Source organism: Rhea americana, unplaced genomic scaffold, assembly GCF_003343005.1.
Source record: "Rhea americana isolate MKP2758 unplaced genomic scaffold, rheAme1 scaffold_38, whole genome shotgun sequence".
Classification (NCBI taxonomy): Eukaryota; Metazoa; Chordata; class Aves; order Rheiformes; family Rheidae; genus Rhea; species Rhea americana.
Window position 1 is genome coordinate 3,995,907 of NW_028186512.1, and position 27,164 is coordinate 4,023,070.

At 38.7% G+C, this 27,164-nt stretch overlaps 1 protein-coding gene across 2 annotated transcripts; it reads right to left on the reverse strand.

Moving 5' to 3' along the window:
* Positions 1-249: 249 nt before the first annotated feature.
* Positions 250-25,625, reverse strand: IL15 (interleukin 15). Of its 2 annotated transcripts, XM_085313211.1 has the most exons (8): positions 25,433-25,625; positions 24,294-24,543; positions 17,805-17,934; positions 5,316-5,425; positions 3,636-3,717; positions 3,061-3,102; positions 1,381-1,524; positions 250-812 (listed from the first exon to the last, which is right to left on the reverse strand). In XM_085313211.1, exons 3-8 carry the CDS (start codon positions 17,865-17,867, stop codon positions 702-704), a joined length of 552 nt encoding a protein of 183 aa, XP_085169337.1. In that variant the 5' UTR covers positions 17,868-17,934; positions 24,294-24,543; positions 25,433-25,625; the 3' UTR covers positions 250-701. The 2 variants fall into 2 exon arrangements, with proteins under 2 accessions (XP_085169337.1, XP_085169338.1); XM_085313212.1 differs by lacking the exons at positions 24,294-24,543; positions 25,433-25,625 and adding an exon at positions 23,545-23,597.
* Positions 25,626-27,164: the final 1,539 nt, after the last annotated feature.

Genomic DNA, 27,164 nt, shown 5'->3' on the forward strand with positions numbered 1-27,164 from the left:
GCAAAAATAAATATATTAAGAGATAGCCAATAGACTTGTAAGCCACAGAGGCTTCAGCTTGTATTTTGACACAAGTTCATTGAAGTAATGTTAATGGAAAAAAGAAGAGTGAGGAAACCGCCAGACGTGACAAACATCAGAAACGAGAGATGAACTAGGATCTTCTAGAAGCACAGACAGTAAAATAATAGATTTCAGATATAGCTGAAATATTTTTGTATAGATTACAAAAATGGCTGTAAACAAATGTTCAAATAGGATAACATAATTTTATGTTAATAATAATAAAAGAAGAACTTTTCTCTGAAACAGTGTTCCATTAGGTCTGAACTGATGTTCACGGTGAGATTCCCACTGAAGATATTCTGAGATCTTCTTACAGCATTTCTCTGAAAGGCAGGTAAGTTAAGAGAGATTTCCTCCCCACTGGCCTTACCAAATAATAAATATGCTTTAAAAAAGCTTTAAATTTTTAAATTTTGTTAAATTCCTTTCATTTATGTTTCATAAGTAGTATTGTTTGTATATATCCAATTATGAATCCATTATGTTAATAATTTTATTCTCCTTTGTCCATTATGCCATGCATGAAGGATTGTAAACAGAGTTCGTTTCAGTTTATTGTTGGTGAAAATCTGACTTCTCTGAGGCATGTTCCTTGAATTCTCTTGGTTCCCAGCTTGTGTCTTTTGGTCAGTAAATTATTTGCATTCCCTTTGTATAACCTTTACAAAATTATGTACAAATTCTGTAAAATTTTTTTCTTCATACTCCTCACATTCTTTGCATTTTTTTGGTGTTGTGGAAGTCTTCTGAAAAATAAAATGTGAGAGTAAAACAGAGGATACCTGATCTATTTGTTCTGATACAGAACTAACTCTTGTTTACTCTGTTTTGAATAATTCCACTGCAGACAACTGGTACAGGAGCACTGCTGGAGGCTTCCAAGGTGCTCATGCATTGGGCTGTTCCTGGCTTGCTTTCTGAGTCAGATGAGCTTTCAAAGATACAGAGCTTCTGTGAGACATGCAAAGGGCCTGTCCTTTTGAAAATTAGCACACTTTTCTGTATGTGGCTAAACGTATTTGACTTTAGAAGCCGAAGTTACAAATTGTTTTTTACACATACGCACTTTCATGCACCCAGACATATGCACGCATGCATGCACTGTATTCGCTTTAATGGGAATCCYGAAAACATTTTTCTAAAACCCACAAAATTCTGCTTTTTCATTGATATATGCGTATGGGGCGTGGGATCCCACTTGCTTTCATCTGTACCATCCTACCCTTTACATAACTATGAGAAACAAAAAAAGTATTTCTGCTCCTGAAGAAACACCTTTGTTTCTGTTTCTGACAGACTGTCAGTGCCACTAACCTGGTTATTTTCAAAGTTTGCATTTCCATTTTTCAAAATGTTGAATACGTCCTGTGTTTTACTACAGTTCATTATATAACATTCATGAAGAACCACTTTCATCTCTAGGAAGAAGCATCTCATTACAGGTTCTTGGCATTCTTTCTGAAAAGAAGTCATAGTAGTTTCACAATTAAAAATGAATAAACAAATGTGGGATATAGTTTACCTAGGAGTGGCTGATTTTATTTTACTATGTATGTCTTCTTACTATCCAAAGACTTACAAACATCTGCACAGATAGACTGTGAGAGCTAACAATGTGTAGGCCAGATAATTTGCCATAATGAGGTGAGATTGTAATGGTCTTGATGAAAAATATAGTAATTAAATAGGATAGCAATTTGGGATTTAATTAACAGTAATGGAATTAAATTAGTATTATATGAGTGGAGGAAGGAAACAGAAGGTAGGTATAATACGCATTTCACAAATCAAGGAAAAGAAGCAGAAGTACAAATTTCTCCATCAAGTCAACAGTAGTGCCAAGAATAAGCCCTGGGTTGTTTGACTTTTAAATCCAGGCTGCTTTAAGAAACTTCTCCTGACATTGCCAGGTATTAGACCAGTCRTTACAATGTATTAACTTCTCAGGCTTAGTTCAGTTAAGGGGAWGGGGTGTGCGCGGGTGGATCTGCATGTTTTGTGACCCCCTTTCCTGTCACGTGCAGGTCTAACTGCACGGGAACGTCGCAGTCCGTGCTTTCCCAGGCTTCCAGGTCTACCGTGCACACCAGAACTACTGCACTCAGCGTGTACACTGAGGCCGTTCTGCTCCAACACAGTAAGTCTAATGTTTCTACAAAATCTTAGGTTAACTTTGTGATGAATTGGTGTGTTCTGTATGGTTTGCACGGTCCTTGTGCGTTTGGCAGTAGTGAGGCAAGGAGATGCCTGCATCACCAGAGCAATGAATCCAGCCCACAGTTCTCCAGAGCTATACCAAAGGTATCTGCTGGGTGTGGGGTATTGGTTGGACTAGTTTTCCCGGCAGACTAAATGTGCCCCATGGAGCGCAGACTGCCCTCCACAGCAATGCATTATGAAAAAGTCTCTTCAGGGATGAATACATGGAAGCACCATTAAAGCCAATCATTTTAGATAGGTTTCTATGATTGTATTCAGAATTATACCACCAAACCCACATAACTTATCATTTGCAAGATAAATTATAATCTCCAACTATAAAAAATGTAAATCCTTGAGAGCAAGTAGGCTTTTTGCTTCCAAGGCAAAAGCAGAGCAATGTAGAGGTGGATGCTGACACAGTTATTCTCCCTATGCCATTAAATAGTGCATGGTGTTAAATAATTATCTTTGGAGGTATTTTCTTTGTCCCCTTTTCCCTCCATCAAATTACAAATGAACACCAAAATTATTTCAGTAGTGTTTGCTATTTTCATGTTGGCAGTCATTTTGGCACTCCATTTTAATTGACTAATTTCAGTAGAAGATGGTCCAGGAAAAATAAGTAATACCTGCTTACATAATTAATTTAATTAACAGAACCATTCCAAAGCAAATGATGTGATTTCTGAAACTCTCCTCAAATGAGACCAAGCTTGCCCCAGGAGAAAGTTACTAGTAAAGAAATGAAGCTACCGCATCAGATCAATTCTGGCCAAATTTAAATCTACTTACATCCTCGTCTGTGTTTGCAGTATATAAACTGACATCAATGTCCTAAAAGAAAATAAGAGTTAGAAGCATGAACAACAACTATAGATTTAGAGACAGTAAAGTTAGCTCCAAGTTCAAAGGGCCAATCCATCCAGGTACTGGAAGCCAGTAAGTTAGTAGATGTTAAAGATGCCTAGTAGCCTGCAGGGTGAACTTCACTGGGAGGAGGACTGCTGGGAGTTGGGTCTCACAAGTACTTTCTCAGAAGRAGCTAACGCCCAAGCCCTCTGCCTCTTTTCTAGGAAAGGTTTCTTCTTGTTTTACCCRAGTAAGAAGACGTTCTGAAGGAACTCAAATGGTGGAGCATTCAAAAAATGAAAATAAGAAAAAAAAATAATATTTAAACCCAGAGTATGTAGTATTTGGTCAACTCCAGCTGTCTTCAACCTCCTATTCCTTTGCTTGCACCCATGCAAGAGCATTATACAAACACAATCCTTTAYCCTGCTCCCTGTGACTGACTCTCTTCTCAGCTGAGTAGTGTGTTCGATATTTAACCATAGATTATAGGAAACATCAGCTTTTTATGAACTTACTTCAGATGTTTTGATCTGCTCCAAATCTTTTAGAACTTCTGTCCACTTGCAATGACCAGCTGCTGTCTTTGGTAAATAAGCACTGGGAAGGAATCAAAACAGTACTGTTAGGCTAGATAGCAAGTATAAACATAGCAAGGAAGTCAGAGACTATTCAGATGCTATAGATATGTATTTTCATATACATAATTTAAAAAAAATATTTATAAATATATGTACACATATATATATGGTAAATGTGTGGGACAAGTACACATATAATCTTATAGTGAGCTACACATTCTATACACTGTCTATGTGAGAGTAATGTAATGATAAATTACGGGATGTGTTACACAAAACCAAACCATATACTACATAAAGAATGCTATCTAAGAACTACTGTAGACAACCAAAGATATGTACAATGTAAAGATTACAAACAAGTTACTGATCTTTTTATTTAGAAGATAAAAAGTCATGAATAATTACGTGCAGTATCTCAGACTCCTAGTAAAAAAACCCCTTCTATTCTACTTCATCTCTTAGATATCTCATGTGTTGGTGGAAATCTTAATTTTTTCTGTTCTTTACTGATTTTTTATTTTAAAATGCCCATTGTATATGATATGACATAAAAGAAAAGTTCAGCTACTTAATGTAAAATACCTACAATTAGCTACCTTTCTGTACACAAACGTATCACAAATTTCAAAGTTTCTTATACCAGGTTTTTCCAAGATAATACATAATCCCTGTCAAACACTGAAAACTTTTCCTTCCTGTTACTATGGAATTTCTATCTTAAGCTCCGTAAAAATATTACTTGTCATTTTAGATRTAATTCTTTGTACACAGAAAAGTTTCCTTCTGCTATGGATAACRTTTTGCTTAAAATGAACTGCTAAAGGGTGAAGGAAAACTTCCTTTTCCTTTGTTAGACTTCCGGAATGTGAATTATGGTTTTAATGTGTCCCCACTTTGATCCTTAATTTCAGTACTGAGCTATATATTTTCCTTTCAGGATTGCTGCACTATAAATAATGTACAACGATGAAGGGAAAGAAAGAAGACATTTAAGCCTTAACCAAAGGCTCAGCAGTTAGAAGGCTTTGGGGAAAGGGAAAAAAAAAGAGGGGGGAGTTACAAGAAGAATCAGAGGGCAGTTGCCATCTTTTTCCCCGGGAAGAGGAAGAAGGCCTGGCAGACCCCCGCAAAGAGGTTTGGCTTGAAAGGGCAAGAGCGGGTAGAGCAGGCGGGCGCTGGAGGCAGGGCCAGTTTTCTGAGACAGGGAACCGGGATGGGAGTGAAAGGAGGCCTCTAATATATAAAACACAGCACAGACATTCAAACATATTCACATGTGCTAATGTGGAAAGGTGAGCTGAGCAGCTGTGGGGTTTTTTCACTGCAAATATATATGGCAAATGGTCGATGACCGTAAATGTAGTAATTCCAACTGCTGACAGTTATCATGGAGGGTTTTGAGGGGCTCAGATAAATTCTTGATCAAGCTTACTCTGATCAGAGAAGGAAAGAATAAGGTAAGAGGCCGTGGGCTATGAGTCACTGAGGGACTGCAACRCATGATGGGAGAGGATCCACATTCRAAAGTGCTTGGAGACAATTAATTAACAACYGTAATAATGCAAACAAATAATTTGTATTTGCTATCTAATTAATTATTGATTTTGTAGTTACCACAGGAAGAAGATGGTTAGTCCTGTCTCACTCTTTAAAAGGCTGAGAAAATGGCTGTTCAGAAGAAGATACAGCTGGTATTGCAGACGAAGATTTTTCAGGTGTGTTTTCTGAAAGACAACCAAGAAGATAACTTGTCACAATTTGATTTCACAGGATTTTGTTCTACTGCTGACTTAATTAGCCAGTTTGCCAAGATGCCCAATCAAGACAAGGCTACCTGTTGTGTGTAGGTTGAAAGACCAACTGATCTGTAGCTTGCAGAAAAGTATAATCACTTTACAAAACAGCTGGTAGAAAATCAGATGCTGAGGACACAGTGCAGAAAACCAAATTCAGTCGAGGCTCTGGGGTTCCCTATTTATTTATGTGTCTGTACCGCACACTGGGTTTGAATATAGGGRCAGTATTAAGGATCTCTTGCTGTCTTGTTTTCAGTCCTGTTATTTCCCCGGAGACCTCTTGCCTCTCCAAATTTATAAATTATCTACACGTCATTACAATATTGTGGTTACRTATATATAAAACACTACATTAATGTACACAGAGTACTCTATTTATGTGCATGGATGATTAGATATAGTGTATAAGCATGCTGCTATACATTATACATGTATGTATAATACTGGGACATGGTGCACATAGGAATTCTTACAGCAGAATCAGACAACTCAGAAATTCGGAGGAGGTGTGAGCCGTGCATTGACCATCAGCAGGTGTTTCACTGGGCACGGCCTGGGAATCTGCTCCAGAGTGACAGTCCCTCGATTTCCGCTGGTACGGCTCCTCCGCAGAGCCAGGATAATTACCCCCAGTCAGGCATCTGGGCCAAGGGGCTTTTTTTTTTTTTTTTTTCTCAGTATATGTACAACACTTTTATATTAACTGGATCAAGCTATCTTTCTTTAGCAATGATTTATTTACATACTAGTTTGCAAGTGAATATTTAAAAATTGATCAGAGAACTTAATAAACMAGAGCTAGCACTATGTGATGGCAAAAATACCAGAATGGGAGTACAACCCAGGCTTTTATCCTMACATTTCCAGCTAACTTAATGCAAATCACCTAACTGCTATTAAAGCTTTTACTGGCAAAGCCAGGAGACTAATACTTAGCTGTGTCTCAGATTAGTTATGAAGAGTATTTGTAACAATACTTGTTACTGTTTAAAATACAAAATGTTTTAAATGCACTGTGATTATTTTGCTTCCAAAAATCCAAAGATACGGCTGAAATAGCAGAGTAATGCAAAGCAATACCAGATCCTTTTTTCACTTGTGCATGCTCAAAACCTGTTAAATAAGATGTATGTAAATGAGTTATAAATAATATAAAGTAAGGCCAGACTAAAAAGTATCTCATCCGTCTTTGGAACTGCTTCCATATAGAATAAGCCTTGCTATTGCTACTCGAAGCATGTCTGAAACCAAGCTTCAACCTACTATTACATTCACAGCTAATGGAAATACCTGAGTATTACAATAAAAATATTAAATAACAAATTGATAAATATTTTCCAAATATACGGGACTGTAGTGAGAAAGAAATATGAACTGCTTAGTTATGGACAGAAGAACTACATGATTTTGTTTTCAAATGATAGAAAGGGTGTAACCTTTCCACAGCTAAYACTGTTTTGACCTGAAGTTTGTCACGTTTCCTGTAAAAACAAAAGAAAACATTTTTTTTCCATATTATATTTGATCTGGCAATCCTAAAGAACTATTCTATTTTGATTTGGGCCAATTTAATTGAATTTAAAATTTATTTGAAGTTCAAAACTAGCTTGACAGGGAAACTCAGATGACAAGGATGTCTTTGCTCACGGTGAAGACAACRAACACGGGCTTCCTATTGATAAATGGAGTTGTTGTCTTTGCTCGGGATTTCTTAAATATCCTAGATAACTACGTTACTACCACTGTGTGACAAACTCCGCTACTTTGAAATAAACCTTCAGTTTTTAGAAATAATAGAGGCCTTATACTAATTTCCAAATGTAAAAAAACACATTATGTGCACATTCTAAAGGGTAACTCATGGTTTCCTCGTGTTTTAATTTGTTTATAAAGAAAGAGGTTCTTAAAGGTCCCACATATCACCTAGGAAATTCAACAATTCAGGGGCATTTTCTACTTGAATTTTTCTAAATATTTCATCAAATCAGTATTCAACAACATAAGTAATGGCTCACTTACAAGCTCGGACAAATTGTTCCCATCCTGAACGTATTGTTGTAGTTTAAAATGTTCCTTTTGCTAACATCAGATTTCCTTTCTCACTCTGTTTCATTAACTAATCATTAACTAATTCTTCTCTGTCTTTATTACCTCTCTGATACTTGCCCTTGTTTTATGGGAGCTTGAACTTTGGACTTTGAAAAGAAGAGGGAGCAGCTTATATCATTATGATCAGATATTTTTCCCATTGGAATCCTAGTCTTATTAAAAAGATATATTTTTAAAATCTCTTTTAAAAAGATTTTTTTTTTCGAGAGAAGCCATGGTCAGTAAAGCACTTCATAAACTAATGGAAATGACTAAAAAAGAAATGGAGCCCATAATGAAAGCAATACTTCTCCTGAAGTAGATAGATATTTCAGTATTGAGCCCTTAAATAATTAATTTCTAAATCAAATTTTCATGGTTACGGGTAAGTTTTAAAGGATAGACTTGTTTTTAGTTGAATAAATGCTGGGCAACACAGCATGTAAAGGAGCAGACTCACTGACGGTTCTCGCTTTCCTGAGTTCCTCTAGATAGTTCAAAGGGAACAACCAACGGGAAATAAACTAAAAAGTAGTCCAGAATATTCAAGAGCTACAGTATAATATTGTCGTCATTCTTATGGGATAGAATTTGGGGGTGGGGGGAAAGAGAACCACGTTAATGCACTCTGAGACGATAAGAAGCTCTAACAGATCCTGTCTATGGGTCCAGCCCTAAAGACAAACCTCAAGAGTAATTTTATTTGTGCATTAGCAATATCAACAGAGATTAATATTTTGCTCTGATGGCTCTGTGGCTGATGTTTCAAAATTGGGTCTTCTTAAAATACTATTCCTATTTGATTCCTTTGCCCCAGCAAAGAACTACAGCTTTCCTTGTTTTTATTGCAAACTTTCTGAATCTCCTGTGGATACTATAAATTCTATCTAACTTATTCTGCTTGTATGCAAGTAATCAGTCCACACTGACCTTTAAAAAAGAATAAAGTAATCATCATGGCAGGAAACTCTTAGTTTAATCTTGAGCATTTATGTATTGTTCGTTTGTTTGGAATTCTTGTTTGGGTTTTTGGTCAGTAATCTAGAAGGSTTTCCTACTCCTGTACGCTTTTGCTAACTGGCAATTATGCCAGTTAATCAGGAAGTAAAGTTTGCAAATTCTATTTGACAACTTAGCCAAAAGGTCACAGAGTCATTGATTTTCCACTTGATACCTTAAACATGAGCATTTGAAATGTAAGAAGTTAAATATTTCCTTTGACCTTTTTTGAAAAACATACTAGCTCTCCCAAGGAGCTCTCATCAAGAGCTCCTTCACTGACTGCTGAGCTCACTTTGACTTTTGCTCCAGCCCTCTTCTGTAGAAGCTAAACTCCAGTGATTTGCTGCATTCTCAGCCAAATTATTTAAATCTTATCTTGCTGTTCATTAAGGTGCAGGTAAGCTATAGTTAGCTATAGTCTGGGGAACACAATAATTTTGTTTGATTCTTGCATACATTTTTTTTAAAGCCACCACAGAGCAAATGACAGTCTGCTATGTCAACCATTTTACTGCAATACACAGAATCCTTTTTTTGAGAAGACAAGCATAGGAGTTTGCAGCAGTTTGGCAAGAACAGTCAGGTGTCATTTGTGTCCCAGAAAACAAAGCAGAGATGAGCAGGAAAGCTCAGTTTGCACTACGGTTATCACCAACAGAGCTGCGTCAGTGAAGCTGAAGATTACAAGTGGAAGACTCAATCAAAGCAATAGCAAAAGAGGTAAGGCGGATATGTTCATTACCCCTTACTATGTATACACACTAACTATAGAAACTGAAATACTAAATATTTTATTCCTCACAGCAGAATATCTGTGAAGGTAAACTGCTTCCATAAAGGGCTAGGATGTAGAGTTAAATAATGGTACTTCTTTGGCAAAAATATTGCTAATGATGGCAATTTAGAAATGGCAAATGTCTTATTTTTCATTCCTTCCAAGAAAGAATAATGAAAGTTCAAGAACTTTCTTAGTTTTCTTCAAAATTTTACATCTGCTTGAGTTTTCCAAAACAAACTGTATCCATTCCTGCCACTCTACAGTGCCCCTTCTGTGTGATTTCAGAAGGTCGTTCTTGACAATTTTTTAGGTCAGATTTAATATTATTATTTGTTTTACACTTGGAAATTGTGCCAGCAAGTTGCTGCCTCTGTACCTTCTTCCCCACGGGATTTTCCCACCTTTTGATTTCAGAGCCTGATTGACCTTACTGATCTTTGCCTTGGACCTGGCTAGGCTGCCAGTARCAGTTYTGCATCAGCGTAGTCGTGCAGGAAGCTTCCTTTTGAAACATGGACCTTTTTGTATGATGGATTCTCTACACCACTTCTGTRCATCCAAGGGCTACAGGAAATCCTRTTGSAAGAGGTGTATCACAGCCAGCATAACGAATCTTCATTAGTCCCCGCTGGTCTCCAGATAGTATGTAACGTAGGGTAGGTTGTAATGGGCAGATGAAAAGAGGATTATAGGCTTTGCAGCTAAAAACTAGAACCATGTCCCTGACATGAATTAGAGAAGTGCACAGAAGTTAGGAAGAGCTGCACTGGCTCTAGGCAAAAGTCCCCCAGACTTTTGTATGCTGCTTCCAACAACTGCAACCAGTCACGCACGCCGCAAAAAGCATATGTTAGGCTCTCAAGTCTCCAGCAAAGAAGACTGTAGCTAAAGCTAGTCAGAGCCGGGGCTAGTATTTTCACATTTATTTCTTCTCTAGCTTTCTTGTTGTATACCAGTATAGAAAAATATTTGTGCTGTAATGGGTTTTTAGAATTTTAGTTAGCATTTTCTTGTACTTAAATACTTTTTTTCAGCTTGCATTTCAAATCTTGACAGTCAATGGTAAGTTCTAAACTTAACATATGATTGTAAGTAATTAAAATGTAAAATGTTACATCAATGAGACCTCTTCATAATGCAATTTTCTGAGTAGTATTGCTTTTTAAAAGCATATATAACCTAAGGGGCATATCTTTCATTTTTCAGGTTAGCTTGAGCTTTCTAAAAGTCACAATGTCACTACCTTCAGTAAATATCCATATTATTTTCAAGCATTACAATGGAACTAATGATGTTTACCCCTTCGTGAAAACAAGTATTCCAGTATTTCATTTATTGTGTTTTTGCTTTAATTTATTTTTGTTTCAGTTCATCAAGCTCTGTGAGAACATTTTTATCTTTTGAAGTAGCTATTTTAAAGCTGAGTAACTTAGCTGGAAAAGAGAAAAACAAACTTTCCTGCTCTCCTAAATTAAAACTATGAATAAAAAAATTTACTAATTCTAAATACCTGCGACAATGTACCATATTTTCAATATTATTTTAGCAACCAAGCCACATAAGAATCTATAGGGTTCTTCAGACCACATAGGAAAGTCACATCCTATACACCTCAGCTTGAGGTCAGCTGAAGGGATGATAAATATCAGTTGATCCAACGATAAGATCCTAAGGTTTCAGTAAGATTGCAGTATTTATCCTACTCAAATGCCTAGTGTAATTTTTTTTTCCAAAGGTGCTCTCACATGCTCGAGTTCTTCAGAAAATCTGATAGATGTTGAGAAAAAAGAACGTATCCATTCGCTAAATGCAATCAATACTTTCTTCATTTAGCTGCAAAATCTATTACTTTGATAAGTTTACTCTTTCTTCTATATCAGAGATATTTTAGCTATTCATATTCAACTTATGGAAGATAATATTCAAATACTGTGCGTGTGCTACTTCAATTCCCATTTTTTCAGAAAAAAGACTGAAAAAAGTTGTAAGTAAAGTACAGAACAAAAACTAGCAAGCAAGACAGTCATCATTCACAATTTCTAGGATAACAACATTGTAAAGTTAAGAATCTGAATATATAACTTAAAGAATTGTTTAAAAAATACACATATACGGTGTGTTTTTCTGGTTCAAAATATGAAGTAGTGTGTTTAATACTAAGATTTCTCTCATTTGCAAATTTTTTTAATGGTTATACTAACTAGAGAGAATAATCCTTTCTTAGAAAATAACTTAAGTATAAACAGAAATAAAAATTAAGGTCCATAATTTAAATCAAGTATTAGTATTTAAGACAAAACAGGGGACTTTTAAACTGCTTTGAGATAAACCAGTCTGTCCCAGTTCTTGGATGCTAACATACTTTCGATACAGTATGAACCCTGAGCTGTTATTACAGTTACCAGTAACAGTCTTCAAATCCTAGGAAGCACAGCGGACAGCTACTAGCCCTCCATCCTGCTGAATCACATCACTGTTGAAAAGTCACCTTTACTGAGTGCAATAGAAAGCTTGTATTAGCCTTCTCTACATTTATAGATTAGTTTACATTTGACACTGTTTTGCTCAGAGTGGGAATCAAATAGTGTACTAGTTTCTTGTAAAAAAAAAAACTGTCACATATGCACAGCACATAAATTTGCATTATTGACAAGTCATTCATCTTTAACTGGATGACTAAGGAGACTACTTTGTCCTCACTATGATCCATATATCTTGAAACCTCCTACAGTTTAAAATGAGAGCTGAAATATTCATGTATCATTTAAATTATGCAAAATAATCTACAGGCATCCATAAAATCTCATGAATCTGAGAGACATTTTCAGTTACATGCAGGCAGGAGATGAGATGAGTGGGTTTTTTGTCCTACAAAAAAAAAAAAAAAAAGAAAAAAAGAAAAAGAGAGAGAAAAAGAAAAAAAAGGAAGACATCAAAAATGTTTAAAAAGCAGAACATGAGAAAAGTTTCACAAAGATTCCCTAACAAAAAAGTCACATAAACACTTGAAGAATTAATGTTTCAAGTAGTGTACATGCTCTAGACRTTTCTCTTACATCACTGTACCTCTGTAATATATTCAGGTACTGTTAGATAACGCCCAACTAGGATAACAAATGTGAGTAGTGTAGGTTTCTTTGGCACAATACACAAGTCCAATGTTACTGAGCATGGAATAATAAAAAGGAGAGAGCAGGGAAGCTAGGCTGGAGTATATATCCTCAAGGTATCCAGCTGCTGACAGCTGTCTGTTTTCTCGAAGCTCAAGATAAAATTGAATATTGGGAAAGAGAGCGACGCTTTGTTCTGATTAGCCACCGACACTGCAAATGGTAACAGCAGGTGCCACAGCAGAGTTTTCGACCAGTTTTATGCCCACGTGGCATTCAGAGCAGAGCACTGTGTCTTCACTAGGGTTCCCCTAGATCCTCCCCAGCTCTCAGTTTCTTACCTCTACCTGGTAAGGAAACGAAAGCAAACAGATCGATTTTAAACTACTGGCTCCTGCAGGGAGAAATTATGGTATCAGCTGAGGAATGTTTATAAAATCAGTGCCTGTAGTGATGACTCAACTATTTTATATTCCCCAAAGGCTTTCCACTAATCAGGGTAGGCATCTATTGAGTTACAGAACAGACGAGCGAAGCATCGCACTCGCACCAGGTTKTGGGGTAGGTTCAGCCTATGAAGATCACCTCCCGGTTCCTGGTGCTGTTTCCCGAATGTTTCCCAGCACCACTGAACTCACGGCACTGAGGAAGATCTCTAGAAGGTCCTGTCCATCCCCAAGCGGGCAACCAGAAGCATTTCAAACTGGATTAGATCATAACAACTTAGAAAGACCAGACGGAAGTTTCAAGAGTCCTCCACTTTTGAGACAAATCATAYAAATTCAACAACTTAACAGTTTATATTTTATGAAATAACGGTTTATAATGTCTGAAAAACTTTACACTGAGAAGTTCTGGCATTTGTGAGAGGGTGGGAGTATTCCTGAGATAAAGTCGTCAAGGAAAACTCCCCAAAATTGGACCAAATTTTATGTCTTCACTGAGGTTCCTTCTAATTTCRAAGTGAAATTGAAACTTTTGAACATGCAGGTTTCACAAGGGCATATACTGTGACAGGCTTTTGTTTCGACCTGTCCTCTGCTGCAGAAAATGAATGCCGAATGCAGAACTAACTCACTAAAGTCTTCTTCCTAAATCTCAAAATTATTTACACACACAGTCATCATAGAGGTGCATGTGATTTTTTACTCTGAAATGAACTCTTTCCATATTATTCAGTGTTGTTAACTCCTGTGTCTTTAAACTCTCTTTCTTAGTACAAGCAAGTACAAAGGAACATTTTAAGTATGTAATTTAGGAGAGACAAAATCAAGCAGAGCAGAGCAAAATCAAAATAGAACAGCATAATGTATCTATTTAATGATCCAAAGCCTGACAGTTTTTATACAACTATGAGATCTATTCAGATGTTTTCAAGCAATGTTTTGGATCTAGGATAAATCTTCCTGTGTAGTCGCATTCTGACTTGACATCAGCATGCTGTACATCAAAATCTCAGTACTACATTATGCAGATTTGGGGCGGGGGGGAGGAAGTGTTGCTCGTTCTTCCTAACCACCTATGATTTGATGTGGCAGAAGTACATTTTTCTAAATTTTCAGTCTTAATTGTCATCCATGGGTCTGCAGGAGCTAAGCGGAAGACAGAAAAGCTAGGCATAGGAGTTCAGTGTGAACRGAAGAAAAACATACAAGGAAGTTTCTGCAATTTCCCAAAAGGTGAGACCGTTTTCTTTCTTGTTATAATCTCCTAATGGTGCAAATTTCTCCATTCATAGCATATTCATGTTCCATTTACTTTTCAATAGTAGAGGATACTGATTAAGAGTCAGTCAAAGGATATGCTCCATTAGGCATTTTCAAATTGTGGTTGAAGTTTCGCTAAAAAGTTTTACAAATATACAGCCAATTCTGTGTATCTGATTTTTGTCTTTTTTTTTTTTTTTTTTAGAGGATGAATAATAGGAATTAATTTCAATGATTTTATATACTTAGCTTAGCTGAAACAAACTGATTGTGTTTGATTTGTTTGAAGCTCATTTTCAGAGGAAGAGATTGTTTTGGCTGCATGCAATTTTTCTTTAAAAAATCACCTTCATCTTTGYAGGACTCAATTTTTTGGAGAATTCATATTTTATATTAATGTTAAACTATTTTTTGKTCTTAATTAATTAATTTAAATTAATAATGTGCAATTCTGAAAACATACCTAACAATACGTGTTAAATAATTTTCTTTTCTCTAAAAGGCTCACAARATTAAAAATATACATTTTCTCAGGTCACCTCATATAAGTGATAAGTGAGGGAGATGTCCTCTAATCACAACTTTCACATTCAGCCAGGGAACATCACAGTAGGAATAAACAATCAGCTAAWGTGTGATCTAATCTAAACCTGTAGTTTCAAATTACATGGTAAACTACCATAGAGACTTTTTAAGATAACGGAAAATTCTTGTACTTGTAGCTGTTAGAATTTGTGGAGCAGGACTCAGGGTGAAATGTACCTTTGCCCTTTATTTACTTTTTTCTCATTTTTATGTTAATTTACCTGTTTGTATTAAAGACTAATTTTAGGAATAAACTCTTATTCAGGAGCCTCCTTAACCACCATCTTGTTCACCACTGCTTCAGAACATTACACACAACGTGATCCTATTTCTGCRTCTTTCTAGATGAGTAATGTTTTTTTATGTTAAGAGCAATAGGGGAAATACTGCAGTCAAAATAACATCGGCTGTATTTGTATTTGAAATATCTAGCCTAATTTTAGAAAAAAATTGCTTGTGGTACATTGAATTTTTTCCAGTCCTAGAAGAGTAAATAACCTTAAGTTGACTCGCATGTGCCACAGGAAATGATTGTGGAGCAGCTAACATGCAGTAACTCGTTCATGTGCAAGGCAGTGGCTCATCACCTGATCTGTCCTATGTTCAGCACCAGGACCTGCATTTTCGTATGAGAGCATGGGCAGGGGACTGAAGAGGTAGGGAAAAAGGTTCAGAGAATATAGTCTGCAGTGGAAAGACAGAACATAATGCAGGAGATGGTAGATGTGTAGACTAGCAGGAAAGAAAGGTGGAAAGGGGAGCACTATAACAAGGCGTAGTTTTGAGAGGTGCCTGTGACAAGCAGGGACATGCAGCCGTCTAGCCCGCAGTACTAGCAGATACCTAAATCTGGCCAACAGGGAAAATACTATTATTTCCTAAGAATGACGTTTTACCTTTTAYCACTATCTCCCAAGAGAAAACAAACAATACGATACTACGGAATTAAATAAACACAAGAAACAAACCTTACAAGCAAGTGACCTTTTAGGCTGCTGAAAAATACTCCCTCAGTAGGCGAACTGCTGCAGATCTAGCAAAGGCTGTAAGCATCAGGGCCCTGAGCGCTCACTCCTTCTAGGAGTTTATCTGGCTCTGTTCACAGCTGGCTGGGATGAGCTGTTGGGAAGAAAGAGCTGGAAGAAGCCGCCGCAAGGGTCTTCCCTCTCCGCCGTTTTTAAGCCGAGGCTCTCACCCTCAGCCCCRCTGGAGCTGCCCTGCAGCCATGCCGGGCTGTGTCCTGTTGATTTGGACCCCGACCCTGGCCAGTGGATTTGACTTTCCAGCTTGGCTGGAGGCCTGTCCCGTCATTATGGGCTTGTCTGGCTTTGGGGATGACTAAGAGACAGGGTTAYCTGGTTGTCCTCTGTTCCCCAGGGAAGGGTTCTCTGGAACACTTCTACCCTGAACCGCACTGAAGTTTTCATGTTTTCATTAGGTTGTTGGGTTTTGATGAATCTAATGATGAATTTTATTGTTGCAGCAGCACAATCTAATACAATTAAAATGAACACAAAATGATACAGTTGCAGGTACGATAAGTACCAGTCAACCAACATGGGAATAATTTTACCATTTAGCCTAATGATTATTTCCATATCTTACAARGGTGGAGAAAGACTATTAATCTCAATGTCTGAGAGCGATTCAGGTGTGTGATCTAGCTATGCTACATTCTTCACATGTTCCACAAAGCCTCTGTTGCCTACTCTGATCCTCCCAAATCCCSATGGGCTACAGTGGTGGGATTTGAGTTTCAAATTTTTCTCCATAATCATGAGGGCTATATTTATTCCTGCTTTTAATGTAATCACTTCCTGCTCTGATGTAGTCACTCTGGAAACTTCTGTAAAGTCATATGAAGCTATTGGGTAATCAATGATTAGTTCTCAGTTTTGAACTGATTAATTGTTTCTTTGGCTTCTGAAAAAAAAATCATGGTAAGCCAGTGAAAAGATGAGCTATAGTTTCAGGGTTGAGCAATTACTCTTTTAGAATTGAAGAGGCTTTGAGGTAAACAGCAAAATGATCAAAATTCATTACTATAAAAGTTCACCTCATCCAAAGCAACTACCATAGCAAGCATGAAGASCATTCAGTCCATTCCTACCTGCCTGCCTGGCACCTGCCTCAAAGACCGACAGCAGCCGTTGCACACGCAGTGGCCCACAGGCATGGTGGCCTATTTGTGCTGGTGTCCCCTGGCGTGCTGAGGTGGTTGGCTGATAAGCGGATTGGGGTCACCTCGCAACCCTAGCCCTGAGACTTGGCTGGCAGAGCTGGCACCAGTCCCCCCAGTGGAGCCACTGGTGGGGCACGGCTCCGTCCTGGCGTGGTGCGTGACGTGGCAATGCACCATCTTGGCAGCTCTTCGCTTGTTGCAGTGGGACAGGCAGTGTTTGGAAGTGGGACAATCCCACCTCAAGCTGCCAGTGGTTCCTCACCGAGAAGCGCCYGCTGATCAGGAAAGGGGAGGACTGGCCTCCCAGTAGGAAAGCTGCATGCAAGCCTGCGGGGATACGTGGTGCTGCATCCTGGTGCCTTTCACAATCATCTGGACATGCTCCATGCTGGGGACTTGCGCAGCAGAGTCATCCGGAAAGGGTGTTGGGGAACTCTGCAAAGCACTGCAGAGACTGGGCACTTCCAGGGTTTTCCTCCTGTCTTAAACACCCTTGAGGGGAGGTTATGGCCTCAAAAATAGTGCACAGGGTCAGCTATAGACATAGACACCAGGCCAGGCAAGAGGGAAGGGCTGCTAGAGCTTGCTGTGACAAAAATAAATGATGAAAAAGATGTATGTGAAAAATCCCAGACCTAAAGCCATTTATTACGTAATTCTGAAATAAGTGAACAACAGGAAGTGGAAAAAACACAGGAGAAAACTATTAAGAAACAGTGATCTCATCTAAAATACTAACAATGTTTTCAAGGTTTAAATTTGCTGTGTTACCTGGTATTCTTGTTAGGCCATAAAAATAACGTTTAAAGTTTTGTTGAGCCTTCATAAAACTTCCTGTGATTTAAATGACACTTACTTGATTTTCCAGCCTGCTCCATGCTGCAGCAGAGGTTCGCTGTGGCTGTAGTCTCCTCTGCATCCTGTCTGCTGGAGCATTACTCAGAACAGAAGCATAGAATCTGGATCAGGAAAGTGCATTGTGGGACCTAGTGGTGGAAAAACAAATATATTTTATGCTGAAATAAAGTTCTGGGTGTTTCTCAGCCCAACTATTCAAAACAGAAAGCTGCTGAAATTTCACRGTTTACTTTTGCAACACTTCAAGTGTTCTAAAGGGATGAAAAAAAAAAACATGAGGGACTTTTTTTAAAAGAGGTCATTTATCTACTGCATACCAAAAACTCACCCTACAGTGTCATCTTTGAATGCTGCAATATATCAGGGAGGTGGGTCTTCTGGAAAATGTGTATTGTCACCAAAGGATATTTTCTGTGACTTCCGCTGATAACCAGAAGAGCGGTGGTAGCCCAGTTAGTTGAGAGGCGTGTTAGTGTCATTACCATCAGTACTATTCTGATGGTAATGAAGGTAATGAAGTAAGAGCTCCCCTAATTACCACAATACAGCATGACCTTACCTCTTTGTAGACACAGTACAGTGCAGATACACAATTTTACTTTTGTTCTCCTCTGTTTTATGAAACAGATTAGAAGAGAATAAACGAGGTAAAGCAAATGCAATTAAGGTCAGGCAGTAAGGAATCTACTATGGCACCTTCATTTAAGCAGTGTTTTCATAGTAGGGATCATAGCAGCTGTCTGGCCAACTCTGTAATTCCTTTTATCTTTAAATTATGTTTTTTCAGCCAAAAACAATAAAAAGAGGAGACTTTGAGAGAATCTAGTTGCTTTCTTCCACTACTAACAGCCAGGTTACAGAGAAGACAGAGCTGGACTCTTCCCAGGAGTAGACATTAAAAGGACAAGAGGCAACAGTCCAAGTTACCTCTTGGACAAGGAAATGGAAAATCTAACTGGATAGGAGGAAAAGATTTCACAGTGAGGGCAGTTATGCAGTGGATTACAGAAAAACTGGAATCTCCATCCTTGGAAGTATTCAAAAATAAACCAAATGAGGCCCTGAGCAACCTGCTCTAATGTTGGCGTTAGCCTTGCTTTAAGTAGGAGTTTGGGAGAGAGGACCTCTAGATGCCTCTTCCAATGTGTATTATTCTATGAAATTAGGACTTAAATTAAAAAAAAATTATGTGGTGGAGGAGGAAGGCAGAGATAAGCAAACATGCGCAGATATGTGATCACATGAGCATTATTTTCGTAGGAAATTAGATTAAACACTGATCATTTCAAAGACACTGGCTCTAGACCCAGTCCTATTTCTGTATATGTAATGGAGCTATTGCCTTATGGTTTTGTTAGGGTCTTCTGCAGCTGGGTGTCAAAGAACAAGACCCAGTTTCAGTTGTTTTCAATTTGATCAAGCTTAAATTGTTAGAGTTGAAATTTCCTACACTGAATGACTTATTCAGGCTAGTCATTTTGTTTTAAGTCACACCAAGAGCAGTTCAGTCATTTTTCAAAAACAAATGAGTAGAAATGTGCATTTTTCCCTCATACTAAAGAAAATGTTTATAACCATGTAATTAAAACCGTGCTTTTTAGTAATATCTTCAAATATGGCAGCATAGAAAATCTGCACAAATTTGGTCAAGTTATGATTGTCTTAGTTTACATAATTGCAGAAGAGTTTTGTTGTCACTGAGCATTTGCTCTCCAGCAGTCTATTCACAATGAATATACTCCATTTCAGAGCTTCATAGGCAAGCTTTTCATATGAAAAAATGCCTTCTGCAGGGACAGTGTGGTGGAGGCAGTAGAACAGGAATTAGCAATGTTGCTGGTAATAGCACTGGAATTGGAGTAACATGACTGAGGAGTAAACACAGTAAAGAATTGAGATAGGATGGAGACAAAAGGAAAGCAAAAGAGTTTGCAGAAACGGAAGTGSAAGTATTTATGAACACTAAAATATACTCTTCTGCAGAACTTGAAATTGAATCCCATGCTCAGCGCCTTCCCATGAAAACCTAATTTTAAAAAAGTATTAAATCTTGTAATTACAGTATGGCCTAACTATTCCTTTTTTCYCTCACAGGATTTCTGAACAGAATGGATTCTGTTTAGTGAACAGGCCAAGCTACTGGAAGGGACCCATGTCCTTGCTTGGAGAAAGACTATGTGTAGAAAAAAGACAGAAGATTACAGGAAGAGAAGCATGCATTCAGTGATAAAAGCAACTGAGGAACATTGGCCTGTTCTTGCCTTCATCTCACCACCTCTATGTTATTTGGGCAAGTTCCTTAACCCAGATTTTTCACAGTGATGATAATTTTCTGAGTACCCTCCTATAAGAAATCTTGACTTTAAGCTGCTTTATGCATCTACCTTAGGATGAGATGCCTTATGCTCCCCAAGCATGTATTTCTCATCCTTAGAGTCAGCTTGTTCAGGTACACAGATCTCCAGTCTGGAGAAGCTCTACAGAGACTGGTTCAGAAAAACACTGAGCTCTCACAGCTGCTACAGGAAGCACTGGGGGCTAAGAGTGAACATAGACACTTATAGAAAATGTTAAACAATCTCTTTTAAAAAATATGTCTGCAAGAATCATGTTCTAGAYCCTAAATTTTTAGGTTCTTTCAATCTTTTTTCATTTGTAAAATCAAATTCCTGCCTTCTTAGCGGGAAACTCTTCTCTCCTTTCTCCTATTGAGAAAATGAACTAATTCATGTTCAAGAAGCAATAGAATACTATACTGCTGAGTGCCATAAAAGGAGGACAAAAAAAGATGAAATTAATTATTCTAGGTTTAGAGCATGGTTCAAGAAATTTGCACCAAATCAGACATGAAACCATACACATGAAGAGTATATGAAATGCAGAATATCTGCTTTTCCTGTTATACATATAATTTTAGATAGAGTACATTACATTTCTTGTGCTCATGAAACTACTTACTGTTTTATAAGATACAGCTGAACTAAGGCAACAGAATCTTGTTATTTATTTATTTATTTTGCTTTCATATTAARTCAAAGAAGTGGAGGAAAACCATATTCAGCCAGGCAGCCTCTAACCCCCATCTGTTTGACTTTGGCCATCACCAGTGTCCAGTTCTGGTATCACAGGGCCAACTGGACACTTGCAATCCCCACGCTGAGTGCACTAAATAATGTAAATCCACTTCAGCTTTCAAATGCAAAGTTTCCTTTTGTCCTTTGTGTCGCACTCCGGGGAGCTACACTGCACAGAGCTGTCCCCAGTACAAGTAACCATGTTTGCTCTAGTATCAGGCCTAATTTAGCCTCAGGAATGCGATCTATTTACCCTGCCAAGAAGTGGCAAAAAGAAAAACTCCACCTAGCAACTATATTTTTATCGGAGTATAGTAGGAAGGAAAGGAAATATATCTTTTACTTTCTGCCACAGGTTACAATAGATTGGTCGGAAAGAGCGACTCCCCTTCTCGTGTTCTCAAATGCACATTACGAGCTCTCCGCTGTAACAAGCACACAGCTGTCTAGTGGTTTAAAATACTTTGGGGCGGTCTAATACAACATTCAGATTGAGGCTCCATGACTTGGGAGAGAGCCCATATAGGTTATACAAACAGATATAATTAGCGATTTTTTCGAATGAGCCTGTTTATGTTGACACCATTTTGTCTTAGAGGCAGGGTGATGGCAGCAACCAGCTGCATGAGGCAGCGTTGTCCTCCGTACTCCTGCAGCGCCTCTCGCTTAGTCCTGAAAGGACAGACAAGGGTCCTACTTGCCCTCTCAGCAAGACAGACTATACGAAGGCACCACTGGTACAAGTGCCACAACTCTTAATTAGCCAATGCTGCATCAAAGGAAGCCATCGAGTTCATGCCTAATTTCCTATCATACTGGATACAGAATTGTTAACAATAGTGAACAATGTATTAACAGTTAATTTGATATTTTGAGATATGTGGAATGAAACCTTGTCAGTTTTTTTACTCCTTTACAWAAAATCGCTCTTCTACTCATCTGGTTGTTTGCAAGATCAACCATTATCTCAATACCTGTATTATCATATTTCATATCTACGTATATAGGATTTGTGAGAGATGGTGACCTGATGGTATCTTCAACGAGCTCAAATCCTTCTTCCACAGAGACAGAAAAGCTTCTCTACACTRTCCTGATTTATTGCTTAAGCTATAGGGAAGAAAATTACTGAGTACACAACATCCTCAGCCTTCTGGCAGAGACTGCAGCCAGAGAAAGGTGAAGTGCAAAACATTTTTTTAGTAGCTGTTTAGAACATGATCCATCTATTCAATGATAAATTACAGCCTGTAAATTAAGTTCACTTACATTTTTAYTTATAAAAAGGCACCCTAAAATATATGATAGATACTAATCATGGACAGGTTGGTTTAGCAACTTTGGTAATATTGTAAGATTTTAAACTGCCATGGTGTCAACCCTTCCTGCAAGTCTACAGGTATTTTTAAGAAGTACACTTATAAACACAGTTTCTCAAGGGGGGGAGGGGAAGAAAAAAAAGAAAAGAAGAAGCCCTTCTTTGTTAAACAATTTTTGAGCACTGGCACTAGAGTTAATTGTTAAACTATTAAACTATAAATTGCAGCTGTAATGGCAACAATGTCTACATGATAACCTYGTGCTGCCACATCTGTTGTAGCATGAAACACCGTCAGACAGTTTGTGGTGATACATATATCTTGTTACCTGCTGATTAGAACCTATTGGTAAGAACAACAGTTTAATGATATAGTACAACTCCTGCTGGCAAATGGCTAGCTTCCAAGTATTTCTGCTGCTCTTCACCGATTTCTTAGCAAAGAAGAATTAGTCTCCCAATTTTACATTATTACATTGAGTTGTGACCAGAAGACAGAAAGCTTTTAATAGGTGCTGAGATATAGTAACTGTGCTGTCATCATGATATAAAAATCCGGCTTTATCTCCTCATGAGTCCTGATGGGTTGTGGAGAACCGACCCKCGAGTGCTAATCAGCTAAAGGACACAGAGGAAATCCTAGCCTAGACCATACAAATACCTCTCGTGGAGACTAGTAAAAACTTACGCCAAAGGTGGCACTCAGCCTTGGCCAATGGGATCTCTGYTTACACTGAAACAGTACAGACAGCTTGAATGAAGTGATGTCTTTCCACTACGTTTCTTCCTTCAGATTTACTCTGAGTGTGGGCTCATAGCATCAGTCTTGGGAACACAAGTGGCCCAGCAAGAGCACAAGAAAATYCAGTGCCCAGGAAGCTCAGAGACGGGCACCAGAGACTAAGGTTCATTGTCCAGCACCAAAAAGGGTGAGAAGGTAGGTTGCTCTGGGACTAATGGCACAGAATTTAAAGTCCCTTTGCCTATGAAAGAGTATTAATCCRTATGTGTAGATACTGGGAACATGAAACAGTCCTATCCCTCTGAACTCCTGCTCAAAAAGGGGGGGACATATGTCTTACCATGAGGACCAATTAGTAGTCCTTCCTACCAAAGTTCAGAAACAGATTTGTCAGCTTGTTTGTGACTACAGCATTTATTCCTGGAGTGAATTCCTGTGCTATCAAAGTCTGTGGAATAGGAATCAAAAATGTGGGTTGAGTGAGAAGAAAGGATGTCTCTGAATTTGGGAACTACTTGTACATATATATATATATATAAAAGATGTTGCTCCATACATATTTCTCTGGGTAGCCCTCAGCTGCATACAATCCACTAAGACTTACCTATTGAGAGCTGAGAGATATGTCTAGATTTGGAACAATACCTTGGGTTTCCATTTTCACCAAGTGTATCTTATCCTGTCATGATGGCCGGTGTTGTCTATCATCACTGTGATGCATCTGTTGCACTGGCATTAGATGTTCGTAAACAGCTTGTTAAAATGAGGTATCTTTATAGATACGACATCATATGTCTACCAGAGAAAAATAAGGAGGTTTATCATATCAAGATTAGAAAACTGAGAATTTAATTGCTCCTAAGTTTAATTCCATTCTATCCTAAAAGACTGATAGATGGAACATTGCTGTTATTAAGAAAGGAATCTGAAGAATTGATAACATTTACTAAAATAAACTATTTTGAGATCCTGCAACAAACTAAGACATGCAACAGTTCAAGGCTAAAAGGTTATATTAAGAATAAAAACAGTTGTGCTGCACCTTCCTTGCATTTGCCCAGTGGAAATAACTTTGTGAAAACAGCGGAGATCCCACAGTGAGGGTGGGYTGCTGTGCTCTACTGGCTCCCTCCAACTCATACACTGTAGTGCCCTCTCCCTGCAGAACAGTGATTTATGTTACAGCCCAAAATGCATTGTTCTGATATAAAATACATCGCACACAGGGGCTGTTCCTACATCCTTCTCCTCCCTGCCATGCCAGCTGCATCAAGCTGAAATGCCTGAGCGCAGAGGAGGGAAACATTTGGCCAAGGGAACGCTGCAGGTGATAATACAAAGTTTGTGTCAAACCTGTCACTGTCCACAGCTTGGAAGATGTTGATTTTGTTGCAAAGCCAGCTGACTGCTAGTTAAAGTGAGAAGTGACTCTTCATTCTTCAGAACAGATGTAGCATAATGTTGTTCATGCTACCCAATGGCTCCACATCAGCATATATCTCTGTCTCCTGTGATCCCTCTCCAGGTTCAGTGAAGGTTTCGGATGCCTCAGAATGGATCTGACTCTTTGTACAGTGTATTTCCTGGAAAATTAAAAACATTCCTAGAAGCAACAGGTTATAATGTTATGCTCTGAAGAATCAGCAAGGCTGTGACAGGCTATAAAATCATAGTACATGTTCTTAAAGTTTCCAACACCCTGGTAGGATCCCAAAGAATGACTCTGATTCCTCCACAGCTATATAAAGAACAGTTGTTCATAATAAGATAATTAAGTATCTCCTTCCAAGATAAAATAACTAAGTGATGCTTTCCATTTGTCTAGCACATGTCACATAAATTGGCAGCTGTTAATAGAAATAAATATATTTCTTGTGGGCCATGCTATTAACTATTTGGAAACTATAGCAAAACATACTCTAGTAATTATAATCAGGAATCTCAAAGTCATGTTTACATTTCTTCTCCAGTACCAGTTAGCTTCCTAGTAAGAAGCACCAATGTACCTGCTGTGTACAGAGGGAATCACACAAGATAGGGTTTGCACACAGTAATGGGAATTTCCTATTAGCAGATTTTACTGAGGTAACTTTGCACTTTTCAAGTGCACACATTAAGATGGCCAATAACTCCCACTCTCCTGGCCAGAGGCAAAAGTCTGTGCTATGCCAGCTGAGCTCAGGGCACTCTTTTGGTTTCCCCTTATTTTTGTTTTGTGCATTTTTTAGAAAACAGCGACAAATTTTCAGTGGCTGACACCAGCTTCCCATATTGGCTGATGTCTCCCGCACAGTGGAAACAGAAAAACGGGTGCCGGGTGAAAGGTTATATAGAAAAACTATTAAACTGTTGCCCTTTATGTTTAAAACAAATCCTACCAGACAGTTTTAAAAGACATAAAATAATTGGAAGGTAAGCAATAAAAGTTCCCTCAACTTTTCAAAAAAAGAAAAAGAAAGCAAGAAAAGCAAGAAGATGTTTAAAATACTCACAAGCTTCGGGGAAGGCCGTGTAGCAAGCTGGCACAGAAGTTAGGATAAAGTTTGCAGCAGTGACAGCAGCACTTGCTCCTCCTCCTCCTTCTTTCCCTTTTACTTTCAGTTGTTAAATATGGTTAAAGGCTACGCTTGCTCCTACTGCACCGTGGAAATGACCCTCCTCACAAATATAGCAGGGGGAAGAAAATCTCCCCCTTCTATTTCTGTGCAATTTTCAAACTTGGAGGGAAAAAAAAAAAAAAAAAAAGTAAGTGGGGAAAAGGCATATGTGTCTGACTGAGAAGCCGGGCAGCGACCGGAGGACACAAAAGGCAGCTGCTTGTAGTCTTGAGCGGTCACGTTTACGCATGCTGCCTCTCACCACTCCCCAAAGGGACAGAAACGCGCGGTCCGCGCCAGTACCCCGTGCCCGCCCCTTCGTAGCTTCAGCTTGTGTCTTTTAATCCGCAGGAGCTGCTTACTTGGGAAGCAAATAATAATGATATTTTAGGCTGTCATTCCTCTGCTTTTCTGTAGCCCGAAGAGAATTCGTCCGGGGCAGCTGCCCGAGGAGGAGAGGAGTGGTTGCCTTTTGAAGCGATGTGAAGAAAGAAGAGCAGGACCGTCRAAAAGGGTTGGCAGGGCAGAAAAGAGCTTCTCTGAAGAGGATGGCACCAGCTTGCTGTGCCACCTTGTGTGGGACGGGCACACGTGACGTTGGAGGAGTATCCTTATGAAGGAGCTGAAAAAATACCCTGCAGATTGCGCTGAACTCAAGCAACACGGATTTTAGCCGTAAGATAAGTGTGGGTTTAGTGCCTGTGATATGCCCAGGGCATGGAAGCTCTAATCTTGAAGACCTGCATTGACATCGCACAGCAAAAAACCTTCTTACTTTGAGCTAAATTTGAATTAGTGGCMAGAGGATGAGGCTCAGCAGCTCCTTAGGAGTGCTCCCAGGTTTCTAGGCATCRTCACTTATGTTGCACTCCAGAGGCAACTGTGAACATGGGACCTCCTATCTGTGCAGTCTTCTTTTTGTCCTCTTCTGCAGTATTCTGGGTGGTGGTTATTATTCTCTGTGTGTGCGTATCGCTCTCTGTGAGGCGGTAGGGATATTCTGTGGCTAGATCAGAGGATTTTAGCAATGGACGTATCTCCTAACTAGAGAACTGCTGAGCTCCTCCTGGAGTTGGGCATTTCCTTCCTGTTTCCCACTGAAATAAAATTTTAAAAACACTGTGAAACSTGGGGAACAATGCTGGTTGGTTCCCTGAGTTGAGATATTCTAATATAGACATATTCAGGAAATATACTTAAGGATCTAAATAGGACTTCTTTGTCTTGAACAGCAGTTATATTACGTAGAGAAAAGGGGACTAGAACTGTGTTTCCAGGGTCTAGTTTTAGAAGGCTGCATGATGAATTCACTTACTTGAGGCAGTTTACTGCTTAGGCAGGTGGTCGTGGAATATGCCATTTTTCAGTGTCCACGTGCACTGCTGTTAGACAGTGGAGACCAGCGTCCATTCCCCGGAGAAGGTACGTAAATAAAATGCAGGCACCTTGATTAGCTCCTGTACAGGATCTGGTTCTGAGCCGCGACCACTGCAAGGAGGAGCCTTACAACCATTCAGTACAAGACATCGGCGCAGAGCTCACAGTTTTCGTGCGCTCTGTGGTTCTCCCACGCTACTCCRTACCTGTATCTCCAGTGGAGAAGCTCCACACACTCCTTCTGGTCCTT

What these genes read in the sequence shown, in the direction of transcription:
- IL15 (XM_085313211.1), bottom strand. Translation starts at nt 17,867, where the DNA reads ATGCAGAGGAGACTACAGCCACAGCGAACCTCTGCTGCAGCATGGAGC. An exon ending in CTAACCATCTTCTTCCTGTG is followed by an intron (nt 3,718 to 5,315) that starts GTAACTACAAAA and finishes ATTCCTTCCCAG; the next exon opens with TGCTTATTTACCAAAGACAG. An exon ending in AGCAGATCAAAACATCTGAA is followed by an intron (nt 3,103 to 3,635) that starts GTAAGTTCATAA and finishes ATTTTCTTTTAG; the next exon opens with GACATTGATGTCAGTTTATA.